Consider the following 12,345-nt stretch of genomic DNA (forward strand, 5'->3'; position numbering starts at 1 on the left):
CCCACTAGGTTATTTGAATGCAGGGAGTGGATAGATCACCCTCTGAGTGAAGGTTGGTGACTAAAATAGCACATGGGGTCCAGAAGCAAAAAATCTCTCTGGTTGTACGGCTTTGAAGGAGTCATTTACTAAGCCCCAGCTTCCTTGGTTTAAAACAGGGAGGTGTTACCTTCACAGAGCTGTTGTAAATTTTAAAGAGATGGTGCAGGCAGGTGAGGCAGCAGCACAGTGCTGGGCTGTTGGGAGCAGTAACCCTCTGTTCACAGAGGAGTGGAGAACACAGGGGCTGTCACTTCAGAGGAGGGAAGGAGACAGGCAGGATAGGGCCGTCCAGGGCTGTGCAGGCAGACGTGGAGCTGGAGGTGGACATGTTGTTCCTTGGCTCAGTGTGTGCCCAGCAGGCCCGGCTGAGAGTGATGATTAAAGCCCAGGCAAACATTGTGCTTCCAGAAAAGTCAAAACGTGAACTAATTGTGAGGAAGGGCAGCTCAATTAAGGAGGAGCCCACAAAAGCCACTGTCAGAGCAATGCTGGTGTCTACACCCACATGCTGAGTGCACCACACATGGCTGTTAAGAATGGTTGCTGGGCCGGGGATATAGCTCAGTGGCACAGCACCTGCCTGGCAAGTGATCTGGGCACTTGGCAAAGACCTTCTTGGTGATCAAGGCTGCAACAGCTCCTTCTGCGTTATTAGCTGCTGTTTACACCAGCAGGGAGCCAGCCACTGAACAAGGGTTTCCTGTAAGCTTCCTATCTGGGTATTTGAGGTGAAAGCAGGCGCCCAGGAAAGCAGATCTGCATGGTGCCCAGGGAGGGGCTTATGCAGCAGGACCCACCCCATCTTTTTTTTCTTCCTTCCAATCCTGGATTCACTAAGTGCCTACAGTCCAAAAGTATACTGCAAATAGAGAAAAAAAGACACTATGGAAACAGAGGTTCCACACCAGCTATAATACACCTGGCAGGTTATTTAGCTTCTCTGAATTCCATCTGTAACATAAGGCTAACTCAAGTCAGGTGTGGTATGCACAACCTGTAATCTCAGCACTGGGGAGGCTGAGGCAGGAGAACTGTCTGCCTAGGCTACACAGTAAGTTCAAGCTCAGCCTGAATGAACTACATAGTAAGAGTCTAACTTCCTACTTTCCTCATAGAAATAAGGCTACCTCATGGTTCTCAGGAGGATGAAAGGAAAAGCAAGGATGCCTAAGTAGAATCTTGTGTGATGTTTGCCTCATGTGGCCAAGTCCTACTCCTCCTCCCTGTTGGTGCCTGGCACAGTGGGGCTTGGTGGCAGCTGGCTGGGGCAGCACTTTATGCTGACCTGATCATTCTCCTTCCAAGCAGATGAATCCCATTACACAACTGCCAGTGCATCACATCCCTACCCCATTGCCCTTCCATGAGTTTCTGACCCAGGGACCCAGACTCTTTCTCCCTCTCCAGACAAAAGGCTCACAGGTCACAACCTCTGAACACACCGGCAGGCTCAGGCCTTGGGCTTCAATCCATGCTGTCACCACCTGTCCTGGTGGTGATGGAATACCCTGTCCCCTGAGATCCTGGTCTCCCCCTTCCTGAGGCTGTTCCGGGATCATTCTCTGTGCCCGGTCCCCAGTGCAGTGTGTGCCCTCCTCATACGTATCTGCCAAGCCCATAGTGATGCTCCCCATCTGCTCATGTCGGGGACAGACTCTTGGCCTGTAGTAAATGTGCTGCACAGGTACACCCACAATACAGGGCTTCCAGTCCGAGCCTGGGCCTGGGCTCACCACCACCAGAGTTCCAATGGGGTCCTGTTCCCCGTGTGGTGCCAGGCTGTCCCCAACCCACCAGCAGGACATCTGTGCTTTGTCAGCCAGTGCTTCCCAGCTGTCTGTGGCCATATCACACAGTACCAGCCTTACTAATTAGACATCATTACACGCAGGTTCCCTGGCTACACTGGCAGCCGGTGGAGCCCAATTCTGCCCAGCCAGGCTGCTTCCTCCCTTGGATCCCTCAGTATCAGTGCTGAGCTCTCTGTTCCTGACCCTGTAGGGGACCCATGGGGCTCACTTATATGACTCTGACCCTACGAGGCGGTCACTATTAATACACCCATACCCTGAGACAAGGTTGAATGAAGGGGGACATACAAAGGAGATCCACACTGACTTTCTAGAGAAAGAGGGCAAATGAACCCACGTGAGCAAGGTCAACTAATTCAGCCGTGAAGAAGCATATGTGACCCACCAGGGAGTAAGCACAGCAATGCTTTTGAAGATCCTAGGCCAGCTTTTCCTGGCCCCACGGCGTGCTTCTGGGACAACATCCCCAGCACTAAGTCTGTGTTAATTAGTGAAAATTATCTATTGCAAGCTCATTTTAACATTAGCTTAAAGCCAAACATAATTAGGAAGATGTATTAGTGACAAAAAAAAATCCAATGAAAATACACAAACAAGTGTTAGGATCATCCGCTAGTTTGGGTTATGGCCTTGAGCTCTCGGTATATGTGACATGTGGCAGAACGAGGCTGATCTCAAGGGGCACCTGCCTACCTAGCTACTTCCTGATTGATCCATCAGCGCAGGGCAACTGGAGCTGGCAGTTTGCCTGGGAGGTTCTGAGAAGCAGCAAGCGTAACTTGTGACCCTTGCCAGGTGATTTTACCTGGGAAGGCATCCCCAGAGAGGCAAAGAAGTGCAGAGAGGGGCCTGATTGATAATGACACTCAAGAGGACATTTGGGTAATAAGAATAGCTTAAAGTCATGTACCCCAGGTCTCCAGCCTTCTTTGTACCCCGCAAGGCTCTGCCTGCCCTATCTTTCCAGGACTGGCTGTTTCAGCCAGTGGGTCCCAGGGAGCTTCAGCTCACCAGAGTTCAGCACACATGAAAAGCCTGGGAATCAGACTGAGTTCCCACCCAGCTCCACTATTACTAGCAATGGGATCTTCCCCTGTGACCCTCCATTCCTCATCTGTTATGGAAAATTGCTGGTTTGTCCTTAAAATGAAATGAAATAATAGTTCTAAAAATGCTCGAGGGTGCAGCTCAGTGGTAGGGCACATGCCTGGCATAAGGTCCTGGGTTTGAGCCCCAATACTACAAATAAATAAATAAATGGGCCAATGTATTCTGGTACCTAAACGCCCAATAAATATTAGCTATCAATACCCTTCACCACCACTACTGTACTGAAGTTTATTTTCTTTTTGTCTCATACATTAAAGGCAGGTCCACATTTTATTGACTGTAAATGTCTGGTATCTGCACATAATACTGTATGTTCTCAGTAGAACACATTGTGTGAATGTGCCATTGTGGGAAATCTGCAGGTAGCTCAGGAATCCTCTTGGGAGGAGAGTTAATGACATTCACAGTCTGTCCTCGAAGAGTCACTGAAAAGAAGAGTCCTGGTCCCTGCCTCTGCTTACCATCTCCTAAGTCACTGCTATAAAAAACAGAACAAAGAGAACAGTTATCCAGAGCCTTCCATGTGCCCAGGAAAGTATAGTGAGGGCCCACAGAATGATAACCAATGGACAAGCTGTGCCCAGGGTGAGTTTACAGATCATCAGGAACCTGAGCCAGTAAGACTCATCATTAAAAAAAAATCACAGCCTGTATTCCAGGACTAAGATTCTGGGGTCATTAGCAAGTCCAAGGACTCCATGCACTTGGAGAAGAAAAAACAAAACTGGACAGAGTAGCAGCCGAGCTTAGCTGAGCTGTTCACTGCATGGGGTGGGAGACAGAGGCTAAGCAGGGGGACCGGTGGATGCCTACGGTGACTCGGCCTTGGGGGAGTTCAGACAGTGCCGGGGTAGGCAGTGCACTGGGGCCCAGCCCGGCACACATTTGCTCTTCTTGTCTCCCTGCTAACAGAGGAAGCTGCTTCCAGGACAGGCTGTGCTTCATACACGCTAAGAAGAAGGAGGCAGAGGTGGCCATCAGCCAAAGGGAGGCAGCATCCCTGGAGACAAGAACAATGTAGGGAAGGGGTGCTAGTGGGAATTCCCACAAGGCTTCAGCCTGTCAGGGAGGGCACAAGTCCAGAGGGCCCATGAAGTGGCCACAAAGAGGATGACATAGGTATCCAGAAGCTTTCTACACTCAGCGTCCCTACCCCACCCGCCCCATGTTGCTGGGCAGAGTCCTCTCTTCCCACTCACGCCACAGCAGAACATCTAACAGTTATGTATTTGTCCCCAAAACCACTCTGTGAGCCTCCCAGGCACTGGCTGGTGACAAAGATACTTTGAATGTTTCTGGAAGTTTCTGAAGGAAGAGATGACTCCGAAGGATAACCTGCTTCTGCAAGAGGAGGACACAGCGTTGAACTCAGACCTGGGTGGAATCCCAACTAGCCTCTCCTGAGTTCTATAACTTTATGCTTTCTCTGAGCCTCGGGGAAAATACCACTTTCCTTGCAAGATGCTGACAATTGAATTAATTAAAGGAAATAACACGCACAGTGTCTATCTCATCTTTCAGCAGTGTTAGCCCTTCTTGAGAAATCCCTTTTGTCTATATACATTACTTACCTTTCTCAAAATGCTTTCTCATAGTCTGGCATTAGAGTCTCAGCACAATCTTGAGAACGTAAACAAGGAACAAAAATGATCTCTGTCTTACAGGTGCAGAAATGGATGCCCAGCAAAGTAGAATGATTTGCCCAGTGTCACCCAATATGCAGGGGAAAGAGGAGGCCAGCTCAAGAGCGAGGACTCCCAGGCCCCTGCCTCCCAGCCCTGGATTCCTTTCCTGGCCCCTAAGGCCTCTCTGCCCCATAGACCTGACTTTGTCACCAAGAAATCACAAGGAGGTCTCAAAGTTTACTGAGGCCACACCTCCTGTGTTGGAACTCTTGGTGAAACACCCCCCTCAGAGTTTCAGGGACCCAAAGGGTAAGATTTCAGAGCAGTCAGCCCTTAGCTGAGACACAGCACAACCCAAAGTCCTACTCAGCCTCACCCTCAAGCTCCAGTCTGCTGAGGCCTCCTCTCCTAATGACAACTCTCAATCTCTAGGGGCAAAGAACACAGGGAGTCTTTTCAGACCACCGTGGGTCTCTCTAGCCCAGCCTGTACAACCAGTCAGGCTCTTCTGGGGAACATCCTCTGGGGACCCCCAGTGTAGTATCAGAGGAGCCTCTGTGCCTTCCTGCTTTATCAATTTTCTGCCCACAGCAGATCCAAAGGAGATTTTGCACTGAGGATTCTGATGCCACAGATTTCCACAGGCAGCTTAGAGGCAGGCAGAAAGCTGTCTTCGCCAATGGCCACCAAATCAAGGCCAATAAATAAACTCAAAGAGAGGGGAGGCTTGTCACACTTGAAGGAGGAAACAGAAAACACTATCCAGGGCCTCCAGAACTAACCTCCTGGGTGGGACACTGAGCTTCCTGGGAAGAAATTCTGCCCTTGTTGTCATTTTTACTAAGACAACAGCAGTTATTTCCCAGGACAGTTAGCATTTATGTGATAACGTCTAGGATCCTCAGTTTTCACATAGTCTCTCCCTTTTAAAACCATCTAGACACCTAGATATATTCATCTTCACTTTACAGTCAAGAGACTCAGAAAGGAAAGTGATTTGCCCAGAGCACAGCTGGGAAGTGGCCGGATTAGGACAGATACTAAGGCCTCTCAACTTGCCGAAGCTGTCCTCTGCTCTTGATGATAAGCCGGGTCTCTGTTGCTCAGGAATCCAGCACCTAGGATCAGTGATTGGCATAAAAAAAGAGAGACATTGAACCCTGGAGCCAAAGCACCAGGGATTGCCAGGGATGCCCAGACAGGTTGGGGCAAGATCCCAGAAGGGCTGAGAAGTGCTTATTCCCTGGAGCTGGGCCATTTTCCACTAGCCCTAATGGGGCAAGGACTCTGAAATTGCTGGGAGCCTCTGAGCAAAGCCTATGTGGTAATAGTCTCTTGTGGAAGGGCACAAGAGTTAGGAGAAGGGACAGGATGTGGGGCTTGCAAGCCCATGGCGGCCATGGGGGTACTCCTTTTGATTTGTGTATTTAAATCTGCTTCTAAGAGGCAGTTCCAGAGCCCCTAAAGTCAGCTGTCCCTCTGAGATGAAAGGGGGATGGGAGCTGGAAAGGAGAGAGACAGGAGACATCAGGAGGAAGGGCTGAGATCAGCTCTCAAAAATGGCGGTGAGGAGCTAGTAAGCATATTAGCATAAACTAGTAAGGTTTTAAAAAGAATTATATATGAAGGCATCTGCTGTTTTGGAAGGCATCTGCTCTATCACTGTATATCAATCTCAGCACAGTACCTGCTATCGAGAAAGTGCCTGGTACTATTTGCTGGATGCAGTTAAGTGAGGAAAATATCCACTGAAGCTGCTGGGGAGACTGTGGACTCTATAGCAGGCAAAGGATGCCATCTGCAAAGCTGTGTTTCCTGGTGACGTGAACTGGTGACTCAAAGACTTTATAGCACCCCCTGGGTACTTGTACCCCATCAGCTTCCTGGAGGTCATGCTGCCTTCCCTGGAGCCTTCTCAAATCCCTCTGCCCCTTTCCTTCCATTCCCTCCACCCTATCCCTGCGATTTAGAGCATCCTTCTCCCTGCTGCCAGCTATCCTTATTACTAAAGGAGTCCCCTGGGTGATGGGCAATTCCGTAGGGAAGGCTCCAGACACTTCTTCCCTGGAGGGGAGGAGTTCTCAGTTCTTTAAATGGTTTCTTGACCTTCAGCAATAGAGGACGGCACCTGCACAGCCCTGCAAAGGGGATCAAGAGAAGTAGGTTTCTGCTGTACCAAAGCTCTACAGCCTCAGAAGATAAGATGGGCCTGTTAGAGAAAGCTGTGTGGAACTTTTGTATCTGAAATTTGATAAGATGCCCAGGAAGAGGTGGCCACTCAGCCAAGACCTGAGAAAGGACAAAGTCATCAACAGGCAGCCAGAGGTAGGGACAGGACTGGCCTGGGTCCTCACCCCTCCCCTTTCTCCGGCAACGTGGCAAGCCTGCTCCATTATCTACAGCAGGCCAGAAAAGGAGCAGCACCTAGCCAGACATCAGCCTCGCCTCCCAGGCTATGCTTATCACCTTCACAGGGTCCCTGGCAATCCTGACTCAGGACCTGAGGAGCCTGTGTGATCTGCTCATCTTGCTCTAAAGATGTCACTCTATCCTTCTGGATTCAGAGAGCTCCTCTGGGAGCTGAAGACAATACCTGTCTTACAGTTACTGAAACACGACAGAAACTGGGCAGATTGTGAGGAGCTAACTAGTCAGCTGGTTACCTGGTACATTTGGGTTTGGACCCAGGAATGTGAGGCCAAGGAACAAACTTTTTTGTTTTTTTCCAAGGAACAATCTTTGAGGTAAGAGCCAATCAGTTTTCTGCAATACCCACTCATTAGTCTTAAAAATGGATGCCCCTGGTCACAAGGGTGCCCGGGCAGGAGGAGAAGCGAACGGTTTGGTGCTGTCTCATCCTCCCTGTTTTGCTCAGACATGTCTACAAGCAGGGCCTCAGCATCAGAGAGTCTTCTGGGTAAGGCTATTGCCCCTCCTGCCACTCCCCACATCAAGGATTTGTCATCCTAAACTGCAATGCCATATTAGCAGACTATTAGGCTACTTAAGGGCAGAGGCATGTTTCATGTCTTTTTTCTATTAATGTATGCTTAGCACGCAGTAGACCTCCAAATTTTGCCCAGTGACCAAACAGATGCATAATTCCTCCAAGTTGCCAGGCTGTCAGGATTGTGGGTGCTTGTTCCTCTTGTTATAGCTTTGCAAAGAAGAACCAAGAGTTTCCCAGGATGCACATGGTCTGGCTATAAAGCACTGCCTGGCAGTTATAGTGATCTGAGCTGCCCAAGTGTCAGCAACTTGCCCTGGTCTTCTTTGCTAACATGGCATCAGCCAGAGGCTCATTGCTGAGTCCCTAAAGGCACCCTTTTTACCTACAGCATAAGCAGACAAAGGACATCATTTGTTGACACTAAAATAACCACATCTCTCAAGAGGTAGAAAAACCTCCTTTTTACAAGTAAACACAGCTGAATCTCTAAAGGCTGGTGATCCTGCACAGCTAGGGAAAAGGGTTCTGACTTCTGCAGCTAGTTTAGATTAACTTCCTCAAAGGCTTTCCTCCCATCCACAGGCCTATTTCTATACCTGCCCTCCTCCCTGAGCCCCAGTCATTTTCGAAGTGCCCCATAATTAGGCTCCTAGCTGCACATTTTGCATGACCAGAGATGAAACCACTCACTGACCAGTGACCTTGGGCAAGTCATGGCAACTCTCTCTGAACTTTAATTTCCTGTTTATTATTTGGGAACAAATATTACCTTACCTTAGAAAATTATTTTAAGTATCAAATGAAACAAAACTAAATCTCTCTGGCACAAAGTTGGAACTGTCCAAATTCTTCTGCATCCCCTTGAGGGTGACCCCAAGGTGTAGTCTGTCCCATCCAGCCTCCAGGCAATCAGACTCACCCAGGAAGCAAAAGAAAGTCTCTCACAAATCTGCCCCACCCAGCCTCTAGGCATCCAGATTCACCCAGAAAGCAAAAGAAACTACCTCCCTCAGGTTGGGGAAGCAAGGGAAGGCTGCTAGCAAGTTGGAAAAAATGGCATAGTGGTGGAGACCACCCCCAATCTAGAGGTGCAGCCTTTAGAACACAAGTTAGAGACCTTGGTCTTTCTATAACTGGCTACATGACCTTTGGGCAAGCCCATTTCCTTCTCTCTACTTCAATTTCCTCACCTGTGATGTGGTGCTGTACTGATGTAAGGGACAGTGATTTTTAAAGGAAGAGATCCAGAAGGCTTAGGAGTTGGCTGAGTATAGACAGGGTTAAAAGCTTCTGCTTCCAGGCTTATAGCCTCCTGCTTGGGGACCTGGTTGAAAGAGCCTCACCCCAAGCCATACACAGTTCTCAGATTCTACTATGATAGCTTTCTCCTGCCAATCAAACCTCCTTGTACTTTTTTTGGTGAGATAAGATACAAATAAAAAAATTATATACATAAACATAAATATAAACATAAATCTTGCTCTGGGCTCAGAGTCTCTGAGAGAATGCCTACTTTAATTCTCTCTCCTTCCCCAATTTTGCAACTCACCTCCCTCAGGGAGCCTTCCCAGTACACACAGCCAGCCTCAGAACCGCCTTTTCTCCAGCAAAGCCCTTACATTTGAGTAAACTCTTGGAGGGCAAAGGCCCCTGCTTGGCTCTTCTTTATGGGTAATGCCTGGCAATATTCCAGAAACAATTACTGCTTAAAGTCTGTACTTATGGGCTTGATTCACAACTATTAACGTTTCTGTTGCTAAATATTTGAAGAGTTAAGAAAACCCCACTAACCCAGGGATATAGCAGCACAGTACCTGCCTGGCAAGCACAAAGTCATGAGTTTGCTTCCTGGTACAAAACAAAAGAAAACCCCACTAAGCAAGAGAGTCCTGTCATCCCATGGGGAACTAGAAGCCCCAGCGGCCAAGGAGTTTGTCTCTTTCTTCTTATAACAGGTTTACAACCTGAACCCTGACTGTGACCAGATTTGCTCCATTCAAGCTCCACTACACCATTACTCTGGACAGTGGGGCAGGGCAGTGCAGTGTTTAGATGAAAGGCTTTGGTGTTTGGGTACTGGCTCAGCCCCTTACTTGCTATGTAACCTTAGACAAGTAACTCAACTCTCCTGAATCCTGGTTTCTTTTTCTCTGAGACTAAGGAAAAGTATCTATTATTTCCAAAGGTTGTGAAAAGCAAGACAAAATGCAGGTTAAATCATTAGCACAGTGAGCAGCACAGAAGAAGTACTAACTAAATTGAGACTTTGTTAGGATTACGTCACGAGACCTGATCTCTGACCCGGACTGCAGCTTGCTGCCTAGCATTGCCACCCACTTTCTTCTCCCCTGCTTTGTGCTCAGTCTTGCATTTTTCTTCTGCAGAATGCGACATACAAAAGTTCAGTTAGGCAAGGAACAATGATTCAGAGCAGGAGGGTGGAAGCACCCACAGTGAAAAATTAACCCTTCCTCCAAGGCCATCTAAATGACCCCTTCCAGGAAGAGGTGCTCCGCCAATGGTTTCCCAGCTTCCTGATTCCTGTTTAAGCCTCTTTGGCCTCCACCAGAATCAAGCCTCCAGCTCAAAGTTGGGTTACAATGGTGAACTCAGCCCCTCCTGCTGCACATTATGAACAGGGGACTAAGGCTGCCACTGTTTCTTAACAAATCTCAGTGGAGGGGAGCTAGATTTAGCAAATAAAAAGTAGGCTATCCAATTAAATTTGAATTTTAGTAAGTGATGAATAATTTCAGTTCCAGTATGTCCCACACAATATTTGAGATGAATTGATACCAAAAACAAAACCAAAAAAAAACTTACCAGTTATTTAAAGTTCAAATTTAAGGGAATATCCTACATTTTTATCCAACCCTACTCAAGTTCTCTTATTCAGAGCACAAAGATTAACGTCTCCCCCCGGATCCACAACCTACTGGCCCCCCATCTCCTTTCAACAATTCTAGCAGATGGGATAAGCTGGAGATTTTCCCTGAGCTGCAGAGTCCAGAACCTGGCTTGTCAGAATGCCCAGCACTGTGCCAGACCACAGCTCACTCAAAACAGCTCCCTTCATTCATTCTTGGCTGCTTGAGCGCCAGGGCTGGGCCCAGGAGGAAAGTGAATGTGAGGGCTCCAGATCAGCTTTGCCGGGATGGGGGCCTCCCAAGAGCATAGCTGGGTGGGGGTAGGGATGGGGAGGTCACCCTCACCAGTTATTTTGAAGATGGAATGAGAAAATGACCAGGGATACATTTTGCAAATCTCTGTGGAATGCATAGGTCATGACCAAAAGACCTGCAAATGGCCCATTTTGCTACAGGACCTCGGGAAGATGGATGGGCAGGACAAAAGACACAGCACAGAAAGCCAGAGCCTCCGGACAGTATAACGACAACTAACTTTGTGATTTGCCAAATACGTGCATATCCATCCTCTCTAGAGGCCTCACCACCGGCCCATAAGGTTATGGGACGTTGGAGATCATTTTCTAGAGTGTGGCTAGGGCGGCTGTACCAGGCCCTCCCCGGGAGGTGAAGCCTGGTCCAAGAGGCTGGGGGTGGGGGTCCACGGTGTGGAGCGCAGGGCCGGCAGGGCCTACCTTGTGGGCCTGTTGGATCATCTGCCTGACCACCTGCTTGAGGTGTGGTGCCTTCTCTTCCTTGGGGGGATGGGTGAAGAGGGTGACGCGGCTCACGCCGCGGAAGAAACCATTATCCGTCCAGCCCAGGTCCAGCGGGGGCACCTCGGTGTCGGAGCGGTCTGGCCAGTAGGCCAGCGACTCGGCGGGCTGGGCAGGGGCGGGCGCGGGGCCCTTGGACTTGGCTTTGCTCTTGCCCCGCGCGACAAGGGTGGCGTCCTCGTAGGGGCTCCAGGCGGCGCGGAGGGCCTGGCGCTCCTGGCTGGAGAGGAAGTTCCGCAGCCGCTCCTTCTGGACCCGCTCGCGGTAGGCCGGCTCGCCGTCGCGCAGCAGAGCCTCCAGCGCTGCCCGTCGCCGCTCGCAGTAATAGAAGGCGGCCTGCGCCTCGGTCACCTTCTCGTTCACGTGCGCCTCGTCCAGGCAGCACAGCTGGGACGCGGCCATAGCGTCGCCGCGGCCGTCGGCGCTGGCTGCCCGCCTGGCCCCTGGCCCTGCGCTGAGGGCCGGCGGCCGCACCTGGAGCCGCCGAGGGGCGGGGCGCCTCACCTGGCCTCGAGGTCTGCCTGGGCCCCGCCCCGCGGCCCCCAGCTGGCCAATCCGCGCGGGCTGCAGGGTGGGCGCGGCCGTCCTGCGGGGCGGGGCCGGAGAGGCCCGAGGGGGCCCGAGGGGCAGAAGCGGCAGAAGGGGCCGTCGGGCGGGGCAGAGCCCAAGTGCCTGCAGCCTGGACCAGTTCCGGGACTCCAGGGCTTTCTTGGGGTGCAACCTGGTGTGCGCTTTGCAGGGCCTAGCCCGGGTCGAAAGACCCAGCGTGGAAAGGAAGTTGGAGCGAGGCGCAGGTTAGATCCACGTAAAACCCTGGGGCCACGTCCACCCGCTTACTAGACCCTTCGGCCGGCCGTGGGAGGTGGCCGACCTAGTCCTTCCTGCAACCAGCCCCCGCCTGGGAGGCGTTGATTGTGTGCGCAGGGACGGTGGAGTCCAGAGCATGTGTTCTGGCCTCTGGGGTCACCAGTCTGACCCCCAAGCCTTGCAGTCTTGTTGCTGGACTGGATTTTGGTATGGAAAAACAAAATGCTAATGAGATCTCTTGCACGCCCACGTGCCCCAGTTCTGAGATCAGAGGCCTCCAGGGTCTGTCAGTCCAACACCTTCACTACAAAAATTTCT

The 12,345-nt window shown here is 50.5% G+C and overlaps 1 protein-coding gene across 1 annotated transcript in view; it reads right to left on the reverse strand.

Moving 5' to 3' along the window:
• Nucleotides 1-11,705, reverse strand: part of Fam83f (family with sequence similarity 83 member F) — a 33,368-nt gene extending 21,663 nt beyond the window's left edge. Inside the window, exon 1 of the mRNA XM_003470512.4 lies at nucleotides 11,140-11,705. Coding sequence (XP_003470560.2) covers nucleotides 11,140-11,622 — 483 coding nt within the window. The 5' untranslated portion in view covers nucleotides 11,623-11,705. The remainder of the gene's footprint in view (nucleotides 1-11,139) is intronic.
• Between the last annotated feature and the right edge of the window lie 640 nt (nucleotides 11,706-12,345).

The sequence above is a fragment of the Cavia porcellus genome, unplaced genomic scaffold (genome assembly GCF_034190915.1).
Source record: "Cavia porcellus strain 051 isolate PalLab524CR breed Dunkin Hartley unplaced genomic scaffold, mCavPor4.1 scaffold_40, whole genome shotgun sequence".
Taxonomy (NCBI): domain Eukaryota; kingdom Metazoa; phylum Chordata; class Mammalia; order Rodentia; family Caviidae; genus Cavia; species Cavia porcellus.